The sequence below is a fragment of the Antennarius striatus genome, chromosome 8 (assembly GCF_040054535.1).
Source record: "Antennarius striatus isolate MH-2024 chromosome 8, ASM4005453v1, whole genome shotgun sequence".
NCBI lineage: Eukaryota > Metazoa > Chordata > Actinopteri > Lophiiformes > Antennariidae > Antennarius > Antennarius striatus.
Window position 1 is genome coordinate 13,068,808 of NC_090783.1, and position 27,698 is coordinate 13,096,505.

General features: G+C 41.7%; 1 protein-coding gene across 1 annotated transcript in view; it reads left to right on the plus strand.

Moving 5' to 3' along the window:
* sh3pxd2aa (SH3 and PX domains 2Aa) overlaps positions 1 to 27,698 on the plus strand; it is a 316,820-nt gene that overhangs the window by 179,299 nt on the left and 109,823 nt on the right. The window contains exon 7 of the mRNA XM_068322019.1: positions 21,033 to 21,161. Coding sequence (XP_068178120.1) covers positions 21,033 to 21,161 — 129 coding nt within the window. The remainder of the gene's footprint in view (positions 1 to 21,032; positions 21,162 to 27,698) is intronic.

Here is a 27,698-nt window from a genome sequence, read left to right on the forward strand (position 1 = left end):
GCTGCATTCACCGGCCGGTCTCATCGTGTTTACACCATGAGCCACAACTTATGTTCAGGAGACTGAGAAATAAATATAAAAAATAAAAGCAAAATACGTCGTAACATAGTTACAGAAATTTAAAAAAGTTCGAGACAATGGATGAATGATAGCGGTAATGGTAGCACACGTGTTCATTAGGTGCGTGTAAAAAAACACGAGGAGAAGGGAGCTGTTGATAGAGTTCAGAGGCACTAACACCCATTAACACAGAACGTTTTGGGGTGGAAGTGATTTTGTCAATGTTCAATCAAAGAAATCGAGGACCATGGATCACTTTGGGGCAAAACATTTCAAGTACAGTGTATTTGTACATCTGGCAGCAATGACATGAATTTAAAAAAGCATAATATGGGAACTTTAAGTCTCAAGCCATCATGTCAAATCATGTCACACCCCCAAAAGGCACAATGACTCCCAGAACTTTAATATAAACATTTCTCACAAGTTTAATAAAAAATATGTTACAATATTGCATCAATATATTTTTTTGGGCAATAGCAGCTAATGATTCCTTATTATTAAAATCACACTTTTTCAGGTTTCTACACATGCATAGTGGTCCTTCCCAACCCAACCAACTCCTAGAACCTGGTATTAAAATGCTTCCCACATCAACAGATATTTGGAGTTTTAGGAATACATGGCCCGGACAGAACCAAAGCAATCGGATTTTGCTCGAGTTGCCCTTTGTGACTTCACAAATGGTGCTCTGTGATTGAACAGAGTGATTGACGATATTGATTGGTTGACATGCCCAAGGGTGTATCAATCTCCGAGGGGGGAGTTTGTTCAGGTTTGTTTGTAGCATTGTGTAGTACCTCAAAGCTATACACTGAAAGTTCCTCACAAACTGTTGAACTCAGTTAACATTTGGCTAATTAGTTAGGTCCACTTCAGTCATGTGTGTGTGTTTGTCTGTGTGTGTGTGTGTGTGTGTGTGTGTGTGTGTGTGTGTGTGTGTGTGTGTGTGTGTGCGTGTATGTGGGTGTTTGTGAGCGCTGCTCCTCCGCCTCCAGTGGAGCCAGTTGAGGTGGCTCGGGCATCCCGGACAGCTCCTGGACGCCTGTTCTGGGCATGTCCTACCGGGAGTAGACACGTAACCAGTTGCACATTAATTACTAATTCAGAAAAGTTGTATGTTTTTTGGTGAATGAAAGCAGCTTTAGTTCTTCTACGTGATCGGAGAGCTTGCACACACACACACACACACACACACACACACACACACACACACACACACACACACACACACACACACACACACACACACACACACGAGAATACAACAGAAAAACTTGTTTCATTAGTTTGTGTTAGCTTAGCTCCTGTGTTATCAACAATCTGTCATAGTCCATGATGATTTTTGGAAAACACAGCTTTAAGAATCACAAATCACCACCGCTTTGAAGCAGGTTGTAATTATCTCTGGTCTCATCATTTTTACACAATGAGCCACAAGTCTTTGTTCAGCAAAGACTGAGGAGCACGTCCACACTTAGCTGTGAAAAATCAACCGTTATATCATGAAAAACAAGAGTGGAAAACGAGAAGAATTAGAGAAGAAATAGCAGCAAAGTTACTGAAAGTTAAAAAAAAGTTCCAGACTATGCTGATCGATCAATCTATAATGCAGAAGCGTTCGACTGGCACAAACAAATGTGAACGCACGGGGGGTGGCAGTGTTGATTGGGAAGCTCAGAAGGGGAAGGGAGAGAGGGAAGGCTCAGATAGGGGAGGGGTGGAGATAGGGAACTGAGAGCTACCCCCCCATTAAAACATACCTTTTGAGAGTGGAAGTGAATTTATCAATATTCAATCAAAGATATTGAGGACCACAAATCACTTTGGAGCAAGACATTTTAAATATAGTGTAGTTGGATATCTGGCAGCTGGACCGCTCCCTTACGAGATGTCTGACGTGCACCCACGATTGCAAGGCAAACACAACGAAGTATTTCCTATATTGATTGATGAGAGGATGGGTTAGGTTTATTTTTTCCAAAGGGCTAATGACAACTTGTGCAACCTGCATCATCCCTGTACCCAAAAAAGGACCCCTACTGAGTTCAACAACCACCAACCGGTCACTCTTACCTCCCATGTAATAAAGACCCTAGAGCGACTGGTCCTGGAGCTCATGCGTCCACAGATGCAGGGTGCGATGAACCCTCTCCAGTTTGTCTATCAGGCCAAGGTTGGAGTGGGCGACGTCATCTTGTACCTCCTCCACCGTGTGCTCTCCTACCGGGACATCGGGGGCTGTGCTGTCAGGGTGCTCTTCTTTGACTTTTTGAGCGTATTCAACTTCACCCAGCCCCGGCTCCTGCAGGATAAACTGACTTCCATTGCTGTGGACTACCTCGTGAGCTAGGTCACGGACTACCTAACAGACAGACCCCAATACATCCGTATGGGGTACTGTTTGTCTTCTATGGTGACCAACAGCACGGGGGTGCCACAGGGGACCGTGCTCTTCCCCCTTCTCTTCCCCCTCTACACGCATGACTTCAAGCACAACTCTGATACATGCCACATACAGAAGTATCCCGATGACAATGCGATTGTGGCATGTATATGAGGGTGAGGAGGGGGAGTACAGGGCATTGGTGGCTGACTTCATGAAGTGGTGCCAACAGAACCAGCTCCAGCTCAACGTCTCCAAGACGAAGGAGATGGTGCTGGATTTCCGGTGGGCACCCCCTTCTCCACAGGCAGTGATCACGGAGTGCAGTGAGGTGGAGGTGGTAGGAAACTATAAGTACCTGGGACTGCAACTAGACAGCAAACTGGACTGGTCAATCAACATGGACTGTGTGTTCAAGAAGGGGCAGGAGCAACTTCCTGAGGAGGCTGGCCTCCTTCAACATCTGCCCTAAGCTACTTCTTATGTTCTATCAGTACGTAGTTTCCACTATGCTGTCATAGGCCATTGTGTGCTGGGGTGGTGGGGGCCAGGAAAAGAGACATGGACCGTCTTAACAGACTCATCCGCAGGGCAGTCTCAGTGGTCGGGCTGAGCCTGGACTCTGTGGAGACACTTCAGGACTGCAGGACCATGTCCAAAGTCGGGGCTATCATGAACAACACCAGCCACCCCCTGCACACCACAATCTCCCAGCAGAGAAGCATCTTCAGAGGCAGACTGCTGTCACACAGCGCCTCCACAGAGAGGCAGAGGTCCTCCATTGTGTCCCGTGCCATCAGGGGGTACAATGACTCTCTCAGGAGTAGCGGGGGGGGGGGGGGGTCAGCATGTGCTTGAATGGGGGGGAAGATATGGGATGTCAGCCTGTGCTGCAAGGTGTTGTGATGTTGTGACATTAGATATTGACATGCCTTACAATGTAAGAAGGGTGTACCTTACCCACCATGTGAGCCTCCTGCTATCTCCGCTTTCAGTTTTTATTCTATTTTATACTGTTTATATTTTAGTTTAGTATATATCCTGTTAGTGCTGTGTGTGTCTGTTATTGTAGTGTACAGTATGTCTTGTGGTCTGTCCTGTGTTGTCAGTGTTTCCTTTTTTCCTGGTGTTTATCCAGTATTTATTCGTTATGAATCCCTGAACAATGGATATGTGCAATTTCCTCTGAGATAAATAAAGTATCTGTCTGTCTAACTTCCTTCAACAGGTTCTAAAACTGCTTGTGATAATGAAGTAGATTGGTAGACACTAAATCTTGATCACCAGCTCCTCTGTCCCTGTCTCCCATGGTGCACGGCATTGAGTCAGGATCTGCTTAGGTTTGTGAGGACAGACGGACTGAAGTGTCAGAAAACATTCAAAAACTTATTGATCTCCATTTCAAACATTCTGAGAGATCAATGTAAGAATCGGGGAAAGTTGAAAGCCTAAAGACAGAGAAAGCAAAAGTAATGATAAAAAGCTTGCAAAGCCCTCAAGGTTTAACTTACCTCTTACAGACAATTCAGGCCTGAATTTTCTGGTATTTCAGCCTCTTTACATTTTGGGCTCAATGAGTTTTATTCCTGTGTCATATATGTGCTTCTACACGCTGTCAAATAGTAATATTTTCCCTCTGCTTCTCCTTTTCCTACTCTTTGTCTGCAGTATGGATGTATGGATTTACAGATAGTCAAAGGAAAGAGGCCTCAGGTAATCTTTTGTCCTTAAAAAAACAAATTGCGGTAATTTCACGCATGCAGTATGTGCTTGTGTGAGAGCAAACATGCTTGTTGCTTCCATTTTAGTTTTTTAAATTTTCAATATTTTCACTTTTCACACTTGAGCTCACCTTGACATTTGTTTTGATTGTTATCTTGTTATCATTCCACCCATTTTCTCAAATTCAGCCCATCCTGCTCTGCATACAAAGTTGCAGATTATAATCGTCTGCGACACGTGTAGAACAGCCCTTGCTGTCATTGTCACATTTTTCATGGACACACTCCAGATACTTGCATCTGTTGCTCACCCCACAAATGCATGTTCATTGCATTTAAAGGGGGAATGAACAAGTTTTCCAAGAACATAACATTTATTTCCAACATTGAAATAATTTACCAAACACAAATTTCCTTACTGTTTGAAAAAAAAAATCCACCCTGTGAAAGCCTGTATTTTTTCATTACTTTTGAAGGAAAAGGGCTCCAACCACACAGCTGTTCTGTTTCATAGCGAGTTCCGATGACTGTCACAAGGAAGGGGCTGTCCAGGGTTTCTGAGCTGCGTGATGAAAGCCACATCTTTTTGAAATCCCACAATTTTAGACAATTTTAGCTGTAAGAAGTTCCCCATGAAACTTGTATACCTCAGTGACATGTTTCAGAAAGCATAACAATGAAGTGAATTTGGAAGTGAGGCATGGCCACACCTGCCATCATGACAGAAAAAATGAAAAACTGAAAAAATAAATTAAATGGTTACATTTATCCAGTGATGTGTATTATATAGTTATTTTCATTTAATGTCACCAATTTTAGGTTAATTTTACTCAAAATCGCTGAATTTTCACATTTATCGCTGAAATACTGAGAAGGGACCTGGTGGAGGGTGCTGATGATCCCAGGGATTCGGCCGAGGATTCTTCTCCACGGCTGTAGAAGAACTAACGGCAAACTACAGCCATTCATTTGTATTCCACTCGCCTTGCCTTACTATAAAAATGGAGGATTACATATCTCGACTCAAATTTTTTTTGATGCTTTTGTTCAGAAGGAGTGGCACATGGACTTCATTTATAAGTAAACGTAACATAAGAGCAAAAATTTACACAATACATAACATGTGCTAATTGTGTGTTATAATTCTGGTATGGGACTTTAAAAATAACCTTCTTACTGTTGCTAATTAAATGGTGAATAAGCTACACTGTAGGTTCATATTTCTGTAAATCTAATTATGATGAAATCAGTGCATCACCAGCCATGAACCTGACTGCACGTCACTGATGTACACACAGAATGGACAGAGTTAAACCGGCTATTTTCTGACATACAGTATAACAGCTCCACGTCAAAGACGCGTTGATAAACATGCTTGACATGAGGATATTTGTTCGTCTGTTTATACAGTGGACAATTAAAAAAACAAAACAAAAACAAAAACAATGATATGACCCAAGCATAATCACTGGCTGTACCTCAATGTTACAAAAGCACAATCATTGTCCTTACCCCAACCCCAACCACCCTCCACTGTACATGTTTACTTTATTTTCATTTACGTCATGTCCAAATGATAATTTTCCATACTGACAGTGTGTGTGTGTGTGTGTGTGTGTGTATACTGAATGTGTGTGCAAGCATTCATTCATTCATTCATCTTCTGCCGCTCCATCCGCCGTAGCGGGTCACGGGGAGCTGGAGCCTATCTCAGCTGGTATAGGGCGTGAGGCGGGGGACACTCTGGGCACAACGCCTGTGTACCGTGGAGCCACACACAAAGACTGACAACCATGCACACACTCACACCTACGGGTAATTTGGTACCGGCCAATCAAACTGAAGTGCATGCTTTTGGAGGTGGGAGGAAGCCAGAGAACCCAGAGAGAACCCACGCAGACACGGGGAAAGCATGCAAACTCCGCACAGAGCGGGACTCAAAATCGGACCCACCGTGTTGTGAGGCGACAGCGCTACCCACTGCGCCACCCTGTGTACAAGCATTTGGAGTTAAAAGTAATTTTCCTATGGGAATTATTAATAGATTTATTAAATTGAAAACAACCAGACATGATGACTTGTGTATAATTAATTATATGTAATTATATAATTATGTACTTTTGCAAACAATGATAAAGAATGAAAGAAATGCAAAAGTCACAAGAACACACGAGCTACGTCTTTACTCCACCAACGAGAACGAGATCCAGTCTTGCATACTTCTTTATTTTGCTGCCATTTTTATTCACAGGCTTTCTGCAAATGCCACACACTTAAAAGTCATGCCAACTGATATTTTAGCATCCAGTAGATGTCGTACTAGAGAAAATGAAGCGTCATGAAGCTTTGAACCGCAGTGAATCGATTGGGAGGAAAAGCTTCAATGCTTCATGGGGCTTCATCTGTCCATCATTAAATACACATGGACTTCCCAGTTAACATAATTTTAGAGTGTCATTACTGTTCCAAAATTTTTTATGTTTTTGAGCATAAAGTCCAAACAGCAGGAACAACACAGAAAACGGCAACGGTTTTTGAATGAAACTAGCTGGCTAGCAAGAACAGTGTGTCCAGCTATGATTTCCGTTTAGAATGAGACAATCGATGTAGTATCCAAAATGCTCCTCGGTCATCTGGCAAAAATGGTTTTTAAGTAACTACATACAGTGCTTCCATGTAGTCAGCTAACAGAACTATCACTTCTCTAAAATTTATTTTCCACTTACTCTTTTGACAGGTGCCTTTTCCTTTAACGTTAGCTCCTTTCCCAATCTCACAGTTAGTTAACCTTCTTCCTCCAGTTAGCTTGCTAACATTCATCTACGGGTTCGCAATACCTGCCCAGCGCAATCCATGATTTGCCAACACAAAGTTGTTACGTCACCACGTCGATTTTTGACTACATTTCTACGGGTTCCTGCTAGTATGTTTATATTTATTTTACATATACATGCATGAACATGTAATCTATATCTCTTATTGCTTTATTGAACTCTGCAAGGACCTGTGATCATAAAACAATGTCCTATAATATATGACTAAAATATAGCAGGCAAGCATTAACACATTAAATTCAACTATATTCAGTGTTATTCAGAAAATACATGCAATACAGGAAAGGTCAACGTGCTGTTTTCTACTGTGGTTGCAGTACAGACACCCTGCCAAAGAGGGCACCCACATTCCCGATGAATGAGGCGCCGAGTAATGAAACAGTTTTCAGCGCAATTGTCTGAAATGGTTCAAAGCCCCATGGGTTACCATCCAAACATCACTAGTGGAACGTTTTGGTAACAATCTAGTAAGGAAAAAAAGGAGAAGCTGGTAAAAAAGCCTCAGGCTAATCAGCCTGACGATACACAGGTGCAAAGCTAAGTGTCTGCCCACAAGTTTGGCTCCACTTCCTGCCACACTCCAGCAATGCAGAGTAACATGACACAGACAACACAGAACCATTCCAGACCACATTTGAATATTAAAAAGACATTAAAAAAAACAAAAACTAAAAAACAACAACATGATACATTGAAAATACTTACAAAGCTAAAGTCTTTGAAAAAAATATTACTCTGTACAGGTTGTGTTATTTATTAACCACTGCTTTAGTGTGTACACTAGAATGCACTTTTTCTGTGAATTTGCTTAAATACAGTACAGTATATCAGTGCTTCGTAGTTTGCAGTCTTTAAAAGTTTTCACAAAGATTTCACAAATAATGGTTGCTTTATCATCTCACACCCTATCTTACCAATCAGTGACGGACTTCTATTTGCTGTCTTTACCAAAGTTGACATACATTTCACTTAATGTCTGAAATGTTATTTACACGGTATGGGCGTCCCACCTGGAATTTGCCCTGCTTCATGCCCTCAGTCAGCTGGGATAGGCTCCAGCTCCCCGTGACCCGCTACAGCGGATAAAGTGGTTCGAAAGATGAATGAATCAATGAAATGAATGTGTTAAAAAAATCCAAACTTGATCATACCAACCCAGTCTTTTGACCAAGAACGCAGCAGGATATAAATGTATCAAGAATAAGCAATTACATCCAATGTGGCTCAAATTTTATTAGGTCTTGACTTCCAAGAACAGGGTTTACAACAACCTGTTCTACTTCATGTGACCTTTGAAAGTTTATCCATGCATTTTTAAAAGGTTTCTCTGGTTTATAAAAATATAAATAAATAATAAAAAGAAAATGAATGTATTTTATTATATTATATTATGATATGTAATAGACATAATGGTGGTTCAGTTGAACAGTTGCTGAATCTATGATTGTCTTGAAATTAAAGGTTGAAGTTGGCTGTTCATACAAATTTGCCAGAAAAAAATTACGACTTTAGATTTTGAGAAGTGGAGTGGCTGTAAATGAGATGCGGATGATAAGTAGAGCTCAAACAGGTTTTTCTCATGCCTGAATTGATTCTGTGAATAGTACCGGCACTTCAGGTACTAGAAGACCTCATAAATATACTGTATATTGCCAATTAAAACTGTCAAGGTACTGTAACTCTCTCTGCCGCACAGTATATTGTATAATCTTGAAGGCTCATTGTAAATATTGTCTCATATTGCTTGTTGTTGTACCTGTGTTTCGTTTTTGTTATGTTTTTGTTTTTCTTGTTTTGTATTTATAGTAACTTTATACTTGAACCTTTTGTACAGAGTTGTCGAAGAATTTCGTTGTGCACTTGTGCATAATGATTTTAAAAGCATTCTATTTCTATTTTATTTCTATTCTGTTCTATTTCAAAATTTTCACAACTTGATTAAATATATTAAGGTTCAATTTCAATTCCCTCTTGCCCCTGCCGTTTGGATATACCACTCTCTTTTCATGGTCCTGTAGGGTAACATGTCCTGTGAGTGCGTGGTTACCTGACCCTCCAGATGGCCCTCCAAATAAAGTCTTTTCAGATACAAACTCTTAACAGAGTGACAATTGATAAGGGTGAAAAAAAAAAAAAAAACAGGACAAAGAAATGGCTAATGGATAAATATAATGATAAATAACAATGGGAATATGTATAAGTCCAAACGAGTAATGCAGGTATACTGGGAACATCTGAAGGACAACTCTCTCCGTGAGATCCTCAACTCCCATCTCCGAAGGAGCTTCTCTCACATCCCAGTGGAGGCAGAGGACACTGAATCTAAACAGTTGATGTTTAAATTTTCCACTGCTGAAGCTGCAGCTGAGAGCTGTGGTGTGTACCTCAAAGGGGCGGTAACCCTTGAACACCGTGGTGGACCCCGGTGATGAGGGAAGCCGTTTGACATGCCCCTGAAGGAGGCCTTCAGGCATGTTGTCCCTGTGGACTCCTGAGGCAGTTGCAGGGTACTGACAGACCAGAAGGACTGTAGCTTTGGCTGTGGTGGAAAAAAAAACATAGGGTGTGGGAAGAGAACATGTAGAAGGACTTTTGGACGGCACCAAAGTTGCTCTTGAAGACTGTCTGACACCTCTGAGGGGTGGGGGGTGGGTTGGGGGACTATTCAAGCTGTGTACAGTAGGAATGTAACACTGTTGACCTCCACTGAGGACGTTGTCAGTCGGTGGATGGAACACTCTGAAACTGTTGTAGGCTCTGGGTGTTGAGAGGCTGTCATGGATGGTACGCCTCTTGAACATTACGTGGAAGTCTGAGATAGTACCCAAAGAGTGGCATACTCAGGTGGTGACTCCTCTTTTTTTATAAAGGGGGAACACAGGATGTGTGCCAACTACAGGATTATCACACTCCTCAGCCTCCATGGGAAAGTTTACTCCAAGGTGTTGGAAAGGAGGGTCCGGCTGATTGGCGAACTTCAGTTTGGGGAGGAATAATGTGGATTGCATCCTAGTTCTATGGACCAGCTTGTTACTTTTCCAGGGATCCAGGAGGGGGCTTGGGAATATGCCCAATCAGTCTACATGTGTTTTGTGGACTTGGGTGTTTTGCGGACTACGATTGGATCCCCAGGGACGAACACACACTGGTCCGGTTTGCAGCCTATAATGTGAACTGTCAGGGATGAGATTCAGCACCTCTAAATCTGAAGCAATGGTTCTTTGCAGGTAGCCAGCGGATTGCCTTCACCGACTGGGGAATGAGGTCCTGCCTCAACTGAAGGAGTTCAAGTGTCTCGGGGTCTTGGTCACAAGTGAGGGAACAATGGAGCGTGAGATTGGATGGAGGATTGGAGTAGCAGGAGTGGTATTGCAGTCACTTTTGCCACAAAGAAGGAGCTAAGCTGAGAAGCAAAGCTCTCCATCTACCGTTCAATCTTTCCTCCTACCCTCATCTATGGTAATGAGCGATGACTTATGACTAATGAACGACATCACAGGTACAAGCAGCCAAAATGGGGTTTCTCAGGCGGGTAGCTGGTGTCACCCCTAGAGAGAGGGTGTGAAACACTGATATTCGCGAGAGGCTCGGAATACAGTTACTGCTGATTTGTGTAGAAAGGAGTCAGTTGAGGTGGCTTGGGCATCCGGTGCGGATGCCACCAAAGACGCCTCCCCAGGGGGGTGGTGGGAGGAGACCTCGAAGCAGACCCAGGATCAGGTGGAGGGATTATATCTCAACACTGGCTTGGGAAGGTCTCAGGAACCCCCCCCCCCCCGCCCTCCCCCCAGTCAGAGCAGGTTGACGGGCCACGGAAAGGGAAGTTTTGGGTTCCCTGTTAAAGCTGCTGCCCCTGCGACCCAACTCCTGGTAATGCGGATGAAGATGACTATAGTGATAATGATAAGTATGTACAGTAATCCCTTACCCCAGGGGTCGGGAACCTTTTTGGCTAAGAGAGCCAAAATCACCACATATTTTTAAATGTAATTCCATGAGAGCCATACAATATTTTTAAAAGTAAATAGAAATAAATGTGCGCATTTTATGTTATACCATACTATTAAACTACAATAAATCTTAGAATTCCTTTTAATAACATTGTTATTCTGTTGCTAATCAATAATAAGTATTTCTTACCATTAATGCGACATCTGTTGCGGCATGGTTTTGCTGATGGCTTTGAAGTCTGGTTTGTACGTGGTGAGGTTAAGCTTCATGCAGGCGTTGAGACTTCCATCTGTTAAACGTGATCGTAGGTTGTCTTAATGTTCTTTAGATGTGAGACTGCTCACATGCATACGTAAAGCCAAACATTGTCAGTACGGCAATACTCACACGTTGCAGTGTGTGGTATGTGACAGGAAGAGCATTGCAAGTTTTAACAATCAGCTGGTCTGCGGTTTGAATTTTTTAAAATTTCTCCCCACTTGTGTTCGCTCTCAACTCTGCTTGCTGTCGTGCAAGTCTCTCCAAATCTTCATTCGGTGAAATGAACTTATCCACCCATATGTCTGACGCCTTCATGTCACAAGCTTGTAGCTCAAATTTTCTGACGGTGACACCAGGGATGTAACTCAAGGCAGCGCTGTCCACTGCACACTCGTGTGGATGGGTGATGAACTTAAAAAGACAAGTGCGCTCGCAAAATTCTCCAAAGCGCACTTTGAATGACTGCAGGACATTACATGTGAAGCCTGCTAGCTGCTGAAAATCAAGATGTTGAGCAGGGTCACTTGCTGTGCATGCACCTTTAAACTGTCAGTTTTTCAAAGTGTAGTAAATGACCTGTTTCAATGTCAGTGATGAAGAGTTTTAGCTTGCTTTCAAATGAAAACACTGCTTGTTGGAGGGATAAGGTCATATTTCTAAGGCCTTGCATTTTTACATTGAGCTGGTTTAGATGTTCAGTCATGTCCACAAGATAGTAGAACTTCAGCAGCCAATCAGTGTCAGCTAACTCAAGATGCTCGACATCTTTTAATTCAAGAAAAGTCCGAATTTCGCTCAGACAAGCCGCAAAATCACTGAGCACCGTTCCTCTTGACAACCAACGTACGTTGCTGTGCAGAAGCAGACTGGGATAATTATTTCCAACTTCTTCCAGCAGTGTTTTAAACTGTGGATCATTTAAAGCTTGCACAACAATAAAGTTGACCACTCGAACGACCAACAACATCACCTCACCAAGCTGCTTGCCACACATCTGAGCACAAAGTGTCTCCACATGTAGAGTGCAAAGAAAAATGTGTCTTTTTCATGTTCACAAAGAAGCGCTATGAATCGTTTGTTTTTTCCCAGCATACGGAGCACCATCAGTGCACACCGAAACAAGTTTATCCGTAGACTTTTTTCTTTAGCGAACCCAATGAAGGACTTAAATAAATCTTCCCCTCTTGTTGTCCCTTTCATAGGCAAAACAGCAAGACTTTCCGCATGTAAAATGTCACAGCATACCTTGCAATCACGCTGAACTGGGATAAATTGCTTATGTCTGTTGACTCATCCAAAACAAGAGAAAAAAATGGTGCCGCTTGCGTTTCCTCAATTTGATTTGACATGATGGTACAATCGTGAACAGCTATTGCTGACAGAGGCATGTCTTTTATCCGTTTAATTATCTTGTCTTTATATGGAAAGTTGTCAAAAAGTTCATTGGCAACATCAAGCATGAATGTTTTGGCATAGTCCCCATCTGTGAATGGCTTTCCGTTTCTCACAATTGCTAAAGCGCCAGCAAAGTGTGACAAGGCGAGAAGTATGAAGCAGTTGCTGACAACGCCACCTGGGGGCTTTCACCCCAGGATATGAACAAGATTTACAGATAAACAGGCTTCAATTTGGTCCAAGGCACACAGTTCGAGAAAATTCCACAGGACAAGAGTGTGATTTCCAATTATAAAAGACTTTTATTAAACAATCATTTTAAAATGAGAACAGACTAAATGAATACTACAAATATGATTATAATGAATGTTTGCATCAATGGCGGCAGTATCTTACAAGCATGTGAAGGTTCAGTGTTGTACGAGTTAGAAAAGCAAATAACAGAAGAAAAAGGAATAAAATAAGCTCCTAAATTAATTAATTAAAGTCTATTTAATGGGAGAGACAAAGCAAATACCCTCAGCAGTCTAGACCTAAAGCCGCTTATCAAAGGAATCTATGAATCTTGTTCACAATTATAGGCTTTATGAAAGAGGAATGTTTTGAGTCTACTCTTAAATCAGCTAAGTGTGTCTGTCCCCCTGGATCTAGGCTGGGATATCATTCCAGAGTAAAAGAGCCCAATACCTGAAACTGCAGTGTCCTGTTCTACTCTTACACATCTGGCAGGTTACCAAAGTTCTACATCTTCAGAGCAAAGAGCCCTGGGAGAGGGCTCTTTGAGATCTTAATTTTAAACTGCAGTCTCACAGTGATGAGCTTTGTATGTCATCATAAGGATATTGAATTTTATTCTAGATTTTATCCAGAGCCAATTTAAGGATGCCAGGACTGAACAGATGTGCTCGCCCAGTTTGAGTTAGTAAGCAGGAAGCAGCATTTTGAGCAAATTCATTCATTTTCTTCCACCGCTTTATCCACCATAGTGGGTCACAGGGAGTTGGAGCCTATCCCAGCCGGCTTAGGGCGTGGGGCAAACTCCGGGCCAATTTGCTCAAAATAAATCAATTTTAAGCAAATTGAACATCTTAATAGAGGAGCTTGAACAGCTTGGTAGCAAGGAATTGTAGTTGTCTAATCTAGAAATAGCAAAAGCCTGAATGATTTTGTTCTGTCTTTAAAGGAAAATAAATTTCTAATTTTATCAGTGTTTCTTCAATGAAAGAATGCTGTCTGAGACAGAGACTTAATATGGGAGTTAAAGGAGAGGTCCTTATCAAAAATAACTCCCAAGCTCCTGACATCACTACTAGATGTTAAAGCAATATTATCTAAGTGAATTACAGTATGGAAAGGCGTTAAGGACAAATGATAACTTCAGTTTTATTTGTGTTTAGTATTAAGAAGTTGTGAAGCATCCAAGACTTAATATTCACGAGGCAAGTCTCCAATATTGTTATTTAGTCAGATTTGTTTGTTTTAATTGACAAATATAATTAATTATCGTTAGCATAGCAGTTAAAATTAATCTTAAGTTCTCTGATAATATTTCCTAATAGTAATGGCATACAGCTTAAACAATGTTGGCCTAAGAGCAGATCCTTGAGATATTTCACAATTAATACTGTAGATTTATTATTTACATGAAGAGCTCATGTAAATAATAAGTAGCTCAGGCAGATATGATCTAAAGCAGAGGTATCAAAGTCAAATACACAGAGGGCCAAAAAACAAATTTGCTACAAGCTGAGGGCCGGACCGGTTCAATGGTTATTAAAAAATATTGAAATGAATGTAGCCTATTGAACCAAGAGCTAATGCAGTGTATATTATGTAATGATCAAATAAATAAAGCATTATTTTTGTCATGGGTCTGTCAGTAACTGCAAAACGAAACCTTTTCAACAGGCAAACAGCAAAAAACTAAATGTCCTTCAAAACAAAATGGGTTCCTTAATATCAAGATAAATATAAAAATTAAATTGCATGCATCATTGCATGAACAATAATAATGTTGTGCGAGCACATTTATAATGCATTATTGTGCAAAAAAACTTAAATATACTGTATTGTGCTGCTGTACGATCCTATGAATCACTGCTTTCAGACAGTAAAATAAAAAAAAAAAAAATCAAATCAGTTGTATCCTTTCTCACTTCATCTGCAATTTTCCCTGAGTCCATTCAACTGAAATGCATTTAAATACATAAAATACAAAAATGTATGTCACACAGACAAAAAAAATACTTCCTTTCAGGAGACATCACATCTTGAGGAAACAAATGTAAAAATTTGACTGAATTTAAAACTGAAAATACGTTACTGCTCTGTGACGCTCACTTGTCTGAGGCTGAGCCTGATATTTGATGGTTTATCATCTTTCATACAAGTTCATCAATGTTTGGGGTCAGGCTCTGAGCTGAGGAAATCCTCAGGATTTTGTGAAGGTGTTTATCAGTCAGACTGTGTGATGTTTTGTTCTGCTTCATCAGAGATAAATATTGTTCACACACGTCTGTGTTGCAAAACATAGAGAGCGTCCGAGCAACTTTGATGCGCAGCTGGGGCATTGTGTCAGGGATGAAATGTACAAACTCAGCAAAAGACACAAAGGTTTACCTTTTACCTCTCTGAAAATACTGTATATTGTCACTCCCACCTGGCTTGAAACCCCCTGCTCTCAGCATCCACCTTCCTTTTAGCCATTTTTGAGTAGGGGACTTGAGTAGGAGTGACTTCTGCTACCGTTACATTGTGGGGAATGTAGTTTTGGTGCGTGCAAAACACCAGCAGGCCAAAGTGGTCCTAATAGTAATTAAAAATCATCCGACGGGCCATAAATAATGTATCACGGCCCAGATCTCGCCCGCAGGCCTTAACTTTCACATATGTGATCTAAAGTAATTTAATGCTGAGTTTTTAAGGTCTACATCAAGTTTGAATCTGTTCAGAAGAATATTATGATCAACAATGTTGAACACTGCACTGAGGTCTAATGAAACTAAAACATAATTTAAGTAGTAGACCTTTATCTGATGCTGTTGAAAAGTCATTTGTAACTCTTGGCAGTGCAGTCACCGTACTGTAATGTGTCTCACGAAAGTCCGAGACTGACAGAACGGAACGCACTTCCAGATGCCGTCAGCCAATAGCATGCACAGTATCACATGACTGCCTACCATAAATCCGCGATGAGGTGGAGTCGTGAGTGTTAATGAGCGGATAAGCGAGGATGCACTATATATATATATATATATATATATATATATATATATATATATATATATATATATATATATTTGGGATTACAGAAAGGTTGCTACCCCTCTAACCAGACTCACATTCACCAAGATCCCCTTTGAGTGGTCGCCTGCAGTTGAGGCTGCTTTTGATACGTCTAAGTGTCTGTTTTCCTCTGCTCCTGTTGTCTCAACCTGATCCTGCAGTTCAATTTGCGGTGGAGGTGGATACCTCTGATTCAAGGGTGGGGGAGGTCCTCTCCCATCAATCTAACTTGGAGCAGAAGGTGCATCCCTGTGTGTTCTTCTGCCGTCGGCTATCCCCAGCGGAGAGGAATTATGATGTGGGGAACCAGGAGCTGCTCGTTCTCCACTTCAGGAGTGGAGGCACTGGTTGAAGGGCTCTTCTCACCCATTTGTGGTATGGACCGACCATAAAAACTTATCCTATCTTCGCTGTGCTTGCAGACTCAACTCTCATCAGGCTCGGTGTGCCCTGTTCCTTGGCCATTTTAATTTTACCCTCACCGGCCTGGGTCTCGGAATATCAAACCAGATACACTGTCATATCAGTTTGCACCTTCAGGAGAGGATTCTTTCGAGGAAACTATCCTGCCCTCTTCCTGTGTGGTGGAAGCAGCTACGTGGGACATTGAGAGACTGGTTCAGGAGGCGCAAGAGGATAATCCAACGCCTGAGAACTGTCCACAAGATCGGCTGTCCATACCACTACCTCTCCGAACTCCCGTTCTCCAATAGGGACATGACTATAAGGTTGCATGCCATTCCGGGTTTCATCGGACTCTGACCCTCCTTCAACAGCACTTCTGGTGGCCATCTATGGGTGCGGACATTACGGAGTGTTTCCGCCTGTCCTGTCTGTTTCCGCAATGAGGCATCTCACAATGCTCCAACTGGCTTCCTTCGCCCTCTGCCTATTCCCCATCGACCGTGGTCACACATTCTGTAGATTTGTGGATTTTGTCACTTGCTTGCCTCTATCAGAGGGGAATACGATCATATTGACTGCTTTTCCAAGACTGTGCATCTTATTCCTTTGCCTAAGTTACCTTCTGATTTGGAAACTGCTACTCTCCTTATTCAGCATGTTTTTAGGTTACATGGCATTCCCCAAGAAATTGTTTCTGACAGAGGTCCACAGTTCTCGTCCCAAGTTTGGAAGGCTTTCTGCGAGGCATTAGGGGCATCGGCCAACTTGTTATCCGGTTACCACCCACAGACCAATGGCCAGAGAGAGCGGGCGAATCAGGATCTGGAAGCGGCTCTTCGTTGTGTGGCATCTCAGAACCTTGTTTCCTGGTCAACCCATCTTCCCTGGGTCAAGTATGCCCACTGTCATGGTTCTGTTCTTTTAGAATTCTTGGCAGGTCTGTTTCTGTGTTAAGCTCGTTTTCTCCTGTCAGGTCAGGGTGTGGCAGGGCGTGTGGCTAGCGCCTAGCAGCTTACGAGGCACACCAGTTCCCCCTCTGCTCATCAGGCTCTTGTCAAAAGGCCTGGTCCTCTACTAAAGGGTGCCAGATAATTTTGTCCTGTTTTAGTGACGTGAGTGCTGTTAGTTTGTGGATTTTGTCATGTTTTTTTACTCAGCTGCTTTTGGTTCCCTTTGCTCACTTGTGTTTTCAATCTGAGCAATAAACTGTTGATTTTTACTTTTTGTGTCAGTCTCTGCTCCTTGGGGCCCAGACTTGAACAATTCTTAACAGCTAAGCCACATTCTGCAAGTGTTAAAACAGTGGGGCTTTGTAGTAAAAGAGTTTGGGTACTAGACTGGCCTGCCTGTAGTCCAGACCTGCCTCCCATTGAAAGTGTGTGGCACATTATGAAACGTAAAATACAACAACGGAGACCACGGACTATTGAACAGCTTAAGCTGTACATCTAACAAGAATAGGAAAGAATTCCTCCCAAAAAGCTTCAAAAATTGGTCTTCTCACTTCCCAAACGTATACTGTTATTGTTAAAAGGAAAGGTGATGTAACACAGTGGTAAAAATGCAATGTGTTGCTTCCATCAAATTCTAAGTTGATGATTATTTGCGGGCGGGACGGTGGCGCAGTGGTTAGCGCTGTCGCCTCACAACACGGCGGACCCAGGTTCGAGTCCCGCTCTTTGCATGCATGCTCTCCCCGTGTCTGCGTGGGTTCTCTCCGGGTTCCCCCGGCTTCCTTCCACCTCCAAAAGCATGCACTTCAGGTTGATTGGCCGGTCCCAAATTGCTCGTAGGAGTGAGTGTGTGTGTGATTGGTTGTATGTCTTTGTGTGTGGCTCCACGGTGCACTGGCGTCATGCCCGGAGTGTCCCCTGCCTCACGCCCTATGCCACTGGGTTGGCTCCAGCTCCCCATGTCCCGCAGCGGCGGATGTAGCGGTGGTAATATGAAAATGACTGACTGACCGATTATTTGCAAAGGAAAATAAGTTTCTCTATTTGAACATTAAAAATCTTGTCTTTGCAATGTATTCAATTGAATAGGAGTTGAAAAGGATTTGCAAACATTGTACTGTTTTTATTTACAATTTACACAATGAGCCAACTTCACTGGTTTTGGGTTTTGTACATGTGTATACAGCCCCCAGAAACACACACACGCGCGCACACACACACACACACACATCCAATTTAAATACAGTGGGAGGCAGAGCCACCTGCAGCTACTTCTTGATGTGCCCCAATGAGCAATTTGATTGGGGGGGGGGGTTTGCCTTCCTCAAGACCTCTCAGCAGTGCTCAGGAGGTGAACCGACACCTCCCACTGCCAACTCATACTCCAGATGTTTTGGCCCATCGGTGACTTCCTGTGACCCACCCCAAGAATTAGTGGACTGAGCTACTACTTAACTGTTTATTGAAGCAGGATGTAAGAAGGGAGAGAACCTTAAACTGGACAAAAACAAATTAAGAACTTAGCTATTTTCTTATTTTGATTATATTTTCTAAGTTGGGATATTTCTTTATCTGTAAGTTATAATGAGTTTCTCATAAAACTGAAGAGGGAGAGGGAATTTTTCTTTAATTATGAAAAAATAAATCAACAGGGCTAATTTTTTTTAGGGTGAGGATAGCCTATAATTTCTAATGAGTTGAAAAATCATATTTAACAAACTTATAAAAGACTTGAAACATTTAACTTTTTTGTGCTGACCATACTATGGAGGATGGCCTAATTATGCTTCAGGACCATAGATAAGGGCCAATCACACAAACATCGCTAGATGATTCGGCCTAATGCGAACAGTCTGTAAAACATAACATTAGCATCCTACCGATGAAGAGTTTACGTCATGTCAAAATAAGAATATACAAGATTTGAACACTTTACTTTTTGGCTTTCCTGTTTGTGCACCATCTACAGTGTTTCATCCTGCTTTTAGCCACATCAAACTTCTTTGCATCAGGAACTTATCACTGATGAGATGGGGCTCATTGGACAAAGTGATTTTTGACACCATTTGCAACAAAGGCAAACTTGTTCCAACACGCTGTTTACAGATATTTGCTTTTCCACCGACACCGTTTCACCTATGGTTCACTTTCTTCACAAATAACAGCTATGTTCATCTGAGCAGTAGACATAACAGTGTTATGCCTGATGATCACCTCCACTCCTAGCATGCCACAATGCAAGGACAGCCGATACCTACCTTCACGTCATGTCTCCTTAATAAATAAAAGAGTATATGTAACTTTATGTACAGTTACATACATATATTGTATGTGTTACATGTGTTGAGGGTGTTTTATTCCAGCAAATACCAAAATAAAAACGCAGTACAACACAGAATGGTGTTCCAGCCAAAGCGGGAATTCTTTAATTGATTCTCAGCTCATCACTACAGATCAATTGGGAAACAGCCCGCAAACTCATCTCTCATGACCCTTTTATACTCGCTGGTCCCCACTCTTGTGTACGAATGTAGGTGTGTGTGTGTGTGTGTGTGTTTTATTGGGAAAAAAGAACACATCGGATTGGATTTCCAGGTGAACATCCAAATCTTCGTCACCACCCTAAAGTCACCATGACCCCCTTCCTGTCTTTCTTGTTTTGTACAATTGGTTCTCCTCTGCCAAACTTGAAAATCTGTTTCCTCCTGATTTGAAGTGTGACCTAACCATGCATTATTTCACTTCCACATACATCATGCATACTTAAATACATTGTTGTGTACAGGCCCCTGAAACACAACACACTAGGGCCTGTAGCAATCGGTACACAGCAAACAGTATACAGTATATATACAGGGAGGCAGAGTGACGGGTCGAGACTTTGGGGTGTGTGCCAAATGAGCAGCCTGTAAGGGGCTGGTTGGGCGGGAGCGGGAATGGAACGATTATAGGAGCGGGATTCTCCGATCATAGGGCTCCCACTCTACCGCTGAGCCATTGCCGCACAAAACAATCAAAATAATATAACAATTAAACAGAAACATCGCTATACTCCCACTGAAAAAATAAAAGCAAAGTAAAGAAAAACAAACATCCACATTCAGCAGCTTCACAGTCACTCCTCTCACAAGAAAAGAAAGAGTAGCCTATTTCCTACTGAAACATTTTCTTCTTTTGTTTCACACAAACATAGATCCAGCCTCCGTTGCCTGTTCTTCTCACTCAACTCTACTCATATGTTTCTATTCAAGGCCAGCAGTGCAGACTACTATGATTGATGTGTACAAAACCTCCTTTTGACTGTCTGTCCAACAACTGACCCCCAAAGGCATTGGAGAGGAGGTCTTTCCTTTTAATGGCATTGTGGATTTTCTAACTGCAGTCCCAACCATTTCTAACCATTAGCAGCTCATCCTTCTTTTGTTTGGACTGTTTTTTTTTTTGTTTTTTTGTTTTTTGTTTTTTGTTCAGTCATGGACCCACATTAGATTTGAGATTATGTCCTCATGCGCAATTTCATCATGTTTCTCCTTTTGTTTAAATTCTATTTTGTGCTTCTCAGTACAGAGTGGCTCAGGTTTGACTCACTTATATCACCAGACATTTTGGACAATACAGTCAAGTCACAATCTTGAGTTCTTATTGGTTATGCTGGCAGGGAGCAGCGGTTGGCAAACATCTATGTATTGGATGCACAGTGGCAGCAGTGCAGTGGTTTGCAGCAGTCATTTGGGGTGTACCACTGCAGGCAGGTTGCTGACGGCCTGTTTCTTCTCCTCAGAGGCTGACAGCTCAGAACCCATGGTGCTGGAGCAATATGTTGCAGTGGCCAACTATGAGAGGCAGGAGAATTCAGAGATCAACCTGAAGTTTGGGGAGACGGTTGACATCATTGAAAAGAGTGAAAGTGGTGAGTGGATTCATCTTTGGTTTAAGTATAAGAAGTATCTTTGTCAACCATCCACACACTGAAAAACTTCATTCTTTAAATAATATATACTTTGGTGGTCGGAGAAGATAGTGTCTAAGTGTCTACAAAAGCGCTATATAAATCTAATCCATTGTTATTATTATTAGTTTGTTTTTTTCTTCTGTGTTAATAGATATTAATTATATAAACATCGTTATTCAATATCTCTTTGCTTTCTTCTTGCTCTCTAAAATCCAACCCCTTCTATTTCTAACCATTTATCATCTCTTCATACCTCCCTTCTCATAGCTGAGGCATAGAACCACTTGGAGGTGGAGGGGCTGCTTGATCAGTCTGTGTGTGTGTGTGTGTGTGTGTGTGTGTGTGTGTGTGTGTGTGTGTGTGTGTGTGTGTGTGTGTGTGTGTGTGTGTGTGTGTCTGTATATGCGCATGTGTATGTTTTTTCGTGTGTGTCTGGGCTCAGTTTGAAAACAGGAATGTCAAATTTAAATTTAAATAATAATCACAATAATCATAATCATCATAATAACAATTTGCTAATTTCGGATTGATTCTCCCTGCATAAAATATGTAATGTCAGCATTCATGTGGATGAAGTGGGACCCAGTATGCATGCAATGAACTGAAGGGACAAACTCTGCATATAATGCCAGCCAATTGAGTATTGATAGTGTTTCAAAGTTTCAAAGTTTCAGTTTCAAAGAGGAAATACTTAATGTTTTACCTTCCCCCCAAACTCGGGAAATTCTTTTTAGCAATCCCAGAATTAGATCTTGTTTTCCATGCTAGCAGTCTGTGAAGAGCTCAGGTTAGCAGAAATCTTAGAACAGTCTCTGTCCTGGCTTTCAAATATGCACACACACACACATGAATTAATTCTCACTGAAACATATTCTTTCCATATATTTGACCAATTATGTGCCTTCATGAGTGGTCCATATCCACATTCACATTTGTTCCTTATTTACATTAACGTTTTTTTGTGATCCAATTTTTCATAATTGGTCAAATATGCTCACCAGTCAACTTTAAAACTACCTTTCTGAATGTTGACATAAAATGTATGTTGAGCGAATTTCAGAATTCCTCCAGAATTTTTTTCCTTGAGCAGGATGTGTATGCTGCTGTTGCCAAAGAAGTGAAGCAACAGCTGTAATAATGATGTTAATTACATCACTCAGAAGTGATGCCTAGACAACTGAAGGCTTCTCCAAACAAGGCTGAAATTCGCATTTTGCTTCATATGATTTTAGCCCTCTAAATGTTGAACACTTCTGCTATCATAAATATTTATGCTGTTCCTCATTTCAACTCAATCATTTTTAAAAGTCTGTGAATTTGACCTGATCTTAATATAGTGAAGGTGTGGGCATCTTTGAATATCATCATGCTTAGGATTGTCACTGTCTTGTAAAGGAATTCAAGGTCCAGTAACAATACCTGACAACTCTCAATAATAGGCTGTATCCAAAATGTCCATCTCCAAACCTGGCACAATGTAGCTACTGACCACATTCTCCTGACCCACTGTCCGCATTAGAATTCTTATTCTTCTCCCAGTGAGATTAAGCCTGTTCATGAGCCCCTCCGTACAACACAATGCCCAGCTCCCAGGATCCAGGAAAGCAAAAGTAACCAATAAATTCCTGCCCCACATGAGACTTCACTTGAACTGGTAATATAGTGTAAAATCTCGCTCACCGGCCCCAGTAAGGATTGGATTGCACAGAGATTAAGGCTTTTTCATTTGCTCCATTTGTGTCGTTTTTAGCTTGCATAGAACCAACTTTTTTTCCTTCAAGTGGACATGCAGAATGGTGGGATGCTTCAAATTGCATAGTTTACGTGGAAGATGTGTACAACAATCTTTGTTCCTGTGCCTAATGAATAGACTGCCAAAACAGAGAAAGACATTTTTTCACTATGTGTCTTCTTTTCCAATAGAAGGCACATATCCAAAGTACGTCAAGCTCCACAAAACAAGCACACTTTAACAGTTGGGGTCTTTTCTCTTGTTATTCCAGATCCAATTTTCTCGTCTACTGTAGCAAATGTAGTTGCAAAGGTACCGTATTAATTCGAGTATAACGCGCACACGTGTATAACGCGCATCCCTAATTTTCGATTAAAAATCGGTATAAAATTTTGTTTCACTTTTTCTCGGCTCAGACAAAGCATTGTAAGTGCCAAACATTGTTAAACACGTGCGTCCATAATAAAAATCATTTATTGACAACGTAAACTATGAACACAATACCGAAATAAAATTAACAATATTTACCGGTATTTAAAATCCTTCAAAGTCCGATTCATCATCAAATACACCAGCTATGCTTACCGGTAACTCACGTTTCAGTGTGGCCGAGGCGAGGAAAGGAAATGAAGAGACAAGGCGTAGCTAATAAAATGCTAATCAATAATCAAATATCATACGTCACAGCGGATAATAAGAATTCTCGGAAATGACACCATCCGACAAGGTCTGCTGATGACGCATTTGATTATTGAATACCATTTCCTTAGATACGCCTCGCCTCTGCAGGAGTGATGCGCATGAGCCATCATGAATTACCGGTATTTATTTTAGATCGCCCACGCAAATGATTTGGATACTGTTACTAAAAATCGACCATGGACGTTTTGTGGGTCGAGAGATGTGGTTGCATTCAATGTTTTGCGATTGTGGTCAGCGATATCTTCGACAAATAAGTCATTGCGCAAATAATACTGTATACTAATACATCTAAGTGTGTCACCCCAGTCCTCGTTTATAACGCGCACCCAAACTTTGAGTTCTTTTTTAGGTAGAAAATTTTGCGCGTTATACTCGAATAAATATGGTACTTCCCTTTGTCTTAGAGAAACTCAGATTCAGAGTGCCTCATATCCCCTTTTACAACTGCAGAAGGATCCTGCAGACCCCAAAACAGTGGGCCACTTAGACTTTTCATTTACCTTTCAATACACTCAAACATTTTTTTAAAATTTAATTTTATGTATTAATCTGATCCTCGAAGGTAAATTAGGAGAACACTCTAATTAATAGATACTTCAAACACTTACATACATGTAGTTTGTACAGGCCCCTGTAGCACATGCAAACACACACAAGGGGGCCTGAAGGCATGCAGGGGGAGGTTGAGTGGCAGGCAGCCCCTTTGTGGAGTGCCCCAAATGAGCAACTTATAAAGGGGGACGACGCCTTGCTCAAAGGTGCCTAGGCAGTGCTCCAGAGGTGACCTGACACCTCCCACTGTCAGCTCACACTCCAAGTGTTTTTTTTTGGGGGGGGCGGTAGCAGGAATCGAACCGCCAATCTTAGGAACATTGGAGGATCTGCTCTACCGGCCGCTCTACCACTGAGCCACTGCCACCCGTTAATTACAAAAAGTGGCTCTATGCCTAAACCTTTCCTGTAAATCACAGCCAACATCCCTCCACTTATCTCTGAACTGATCTTTGAGGTTTTTTTAACAACTTTTGCATGGGACATCTAACTCATGACTGGATTTGATCGCATTGTAACACCTGCACAACAAGAAGCTATAGGCGTCCAGGGCTTTCACATCCTCAGACTGTATTACTGGCCATATGAGAACTTTGGTAGTTCACTGAAAATTACAGCGTATCTAGAGTGTTCTCGAAGCAAATATTTAGCTTTAGCATAACCAGTTTCAAGTGGCCTATTTTGATCGTTTCTAACCAGTTCCCCAGGTTGACCCTTGCTGTACTCATCATAAGGTCTCTTGCTCGGGGACGACGGTGTTGCCATGCGTAGAGCCAACCAGTTTCACCAATCTTCTCCATTTGGATTGGTCCAGTGCTGGGGTGCTTGGCTTCAGCAAGCAATCGGCCCATATGTTGCAGGTCCCTAGTGACAGCATCATTCCATCGTGTGCGGGGCCACCACGGTGGTGTTTCCAGCTTTTGGTTAGAAGTGTAGGAAAACATGAGTGGGGTGTTCTAAGGCAGTGGTCCCCAACACCCGGGCCGCGGACCGCTACTGGTCCGTGGGTCATTTGGTATCGGGCCGCACAGAATTTAAAAAATGATTTACATTACTTCAGTTTTATTTATTTCGGAGTCGGAAAGAAGTTTTATTTTGAAAAGTGACGTCTGTCATGCTTGACCGGTCTCGATCAAGTGACAGATTACCCCAAATTAAGCGCCCACCACCGGTCCAGTGTACTGGATTAAAATCAAGGCAGATTATCCTGAGATCATCCAAAAAGTATCGCAAACTCCGTTTCCATTTCCAAACTCCTGTCCTTGTGAAGCGGCATTTGTTGGTTTGTTTATTGTCTGTTGATGTCTGCATTTCACATAAAACCACTGCGGATGGTTTATTATTAGACTACAGCTGTCCTGGCGTCATTAACAATTATAGAGCAAATTAAGTCCATGAAATACTGTCTTAGATGAAACCGGTCCGTGGCGCAAAAAAGGTTGGGGACCACTGTTCTAAGGGGAGCGTTTTGATGTTGCCATACCAGTGCATTTGACAATGTGCTGCTAACTGGGACTCAGGAGGCTGTTGAGTGTGTTCCTGCAGCATGGCGTTGGAGACTGTCTTGCAATTTTATACCCTTTATTGAGTGCAGTGCTCCAGTATCAGCCATCAATTCTGGGTCTGGTTGAGAGGCCATGAGGATGGAGAGAACTGAGGTGTTATAAACCAATCAGTCAGCCAATCAACTTATTTATACAGTGCTTAATCACATCTAAAGATACTTCAAAGCGCTTAACAGATAGAAAGTCAACAGTGCCCTCCAGAGCAAGCATAAGCGATAGTGGTGGGGAAAAACTCCTTCATTGAGGAAGAAACTCAAGGCAGGACCCAGGCTCTGGAGGGCAGTCATCCACCTTGACCTGTTGGTTGGGAAAAGGAAATACACTGGGGATATAGACAGGTCAAGGAAAAGAGAGAGAGACAGAGAGGGGGGTGGGGGGGTGGGGGGGTGGCAGATAGGCAGATTGAGTCGAATGTCCATAGTGAGCTGTTGCTGAAGTGGGGGCGGGATTTCCAGGCCTTTGGATTTCCTGTCTTCCAATGCATGTTCCCCACCGGTGGAACAGAAGCACAAAGACAGTGGCAGTATCTTGCAAACAAAGAGTGTGATTTAACAGGAGTAGTAAATTATAAATAAAAAATAGAAAGGTAAAGAAAGAGAAGTGACAGAGTATCTCCTTTTATTGGGAGAGACGGGGGAAAATACCCTCAGCTGCTTAGGCGTATAGCAGCATATCTAGTGGAGTGTGTGTCATTTTTAATTGTAGGCTCTATCAAAGAGAAGGGTTTTTAGTGTACTCTTAAATAAGCTAAGGGTGTCTGTCCCTCGGACCGAGGCTGGAAGATCGTTCCAGAGTAAGGGGGTCAGATAGCTAAAGATTTTGCCTCCTGTTCTACTCTTAAAAACCTGACGGGTCACCAGAAACCCTGAATCCTCGGCTCAAAGGGCCATGGGAGGGTGATACACTTCAATGAGATCTTCAATGTAAGAAAGAGCCTTACAGTGAAGAGCTTTAAATGTGATCATAAGGACTTAGAATTGTATTCTAGATTTAATCAGGAGCCAATGTAGGGATGCTAGGACAGGATGTGCTCTGTCCTCCCAGTTCAAGTCAGTAAGCAGGCAGCTGCCTAATAGGCAGCAGGCAGAGTCCTAATAGAGCAGCTTGAACAGCCGATAATAATGAATAATCCAATGAATTAATTAAATTTATTTTGGTTGTTCATATTTCACATTTAAAAAACAAAACATATTTTGATTGTATTAATAGTAACCAAAAAAGGACTGGGCTGAATCAAATTGCTTATATAAGCCCACCCTGGTTAACATAACTTAATCACGACAACAAAATCAACATTCTTTGGGTTTTTAAGAACATTCACATACATTGATTTATTCATCACTATCCATTGACTTCACCTCAGCAAATTTACAAACATTTATAACCATCAATTAAGTCATATTTAATTTTTTCTTGAATTTAGACAAAAATTTTATCAATTTAATTTCATCTTCCAAATTATTCCAGCGTTTCACTCCTTGTACAGACACACATTTTTACCTGACATTTGTTCTTGCTTTAACAGACTCAAATTGCAGTAGACCTTGGAGGTTATATGTGCTCTTTCTTAGTTTGTAAAAATATTGAATTTTATTTATTTAACCTTTATTTAACCAGGCAAGCAATTAAGAACAGGTTCTTATTTACAAATGCTGCCTGAGCTAAGAGCAGTGGCTCTTAGAGGTGTGGGGGTGGGGAGGAAGTCTAAAATAAACACAAAGACATACACTATACAGAAAATAAAAAAAATAAAAAAAATACAAGACAAGAGAACGAGGCCGAGAAAGAGAGAGAAAGAGAGAGAGACACTCAACAAGTGCAGCTGTCAGTTACAATTTCATGTAGGTTTTGTTTAAAAGCAGTGAGTGATATGGGGACAGTGAGTTTGAGGCAGTTTTGAAAATTGTTCCAATCATTAGCTGCAGCGAATCGAAAGGCACTGCG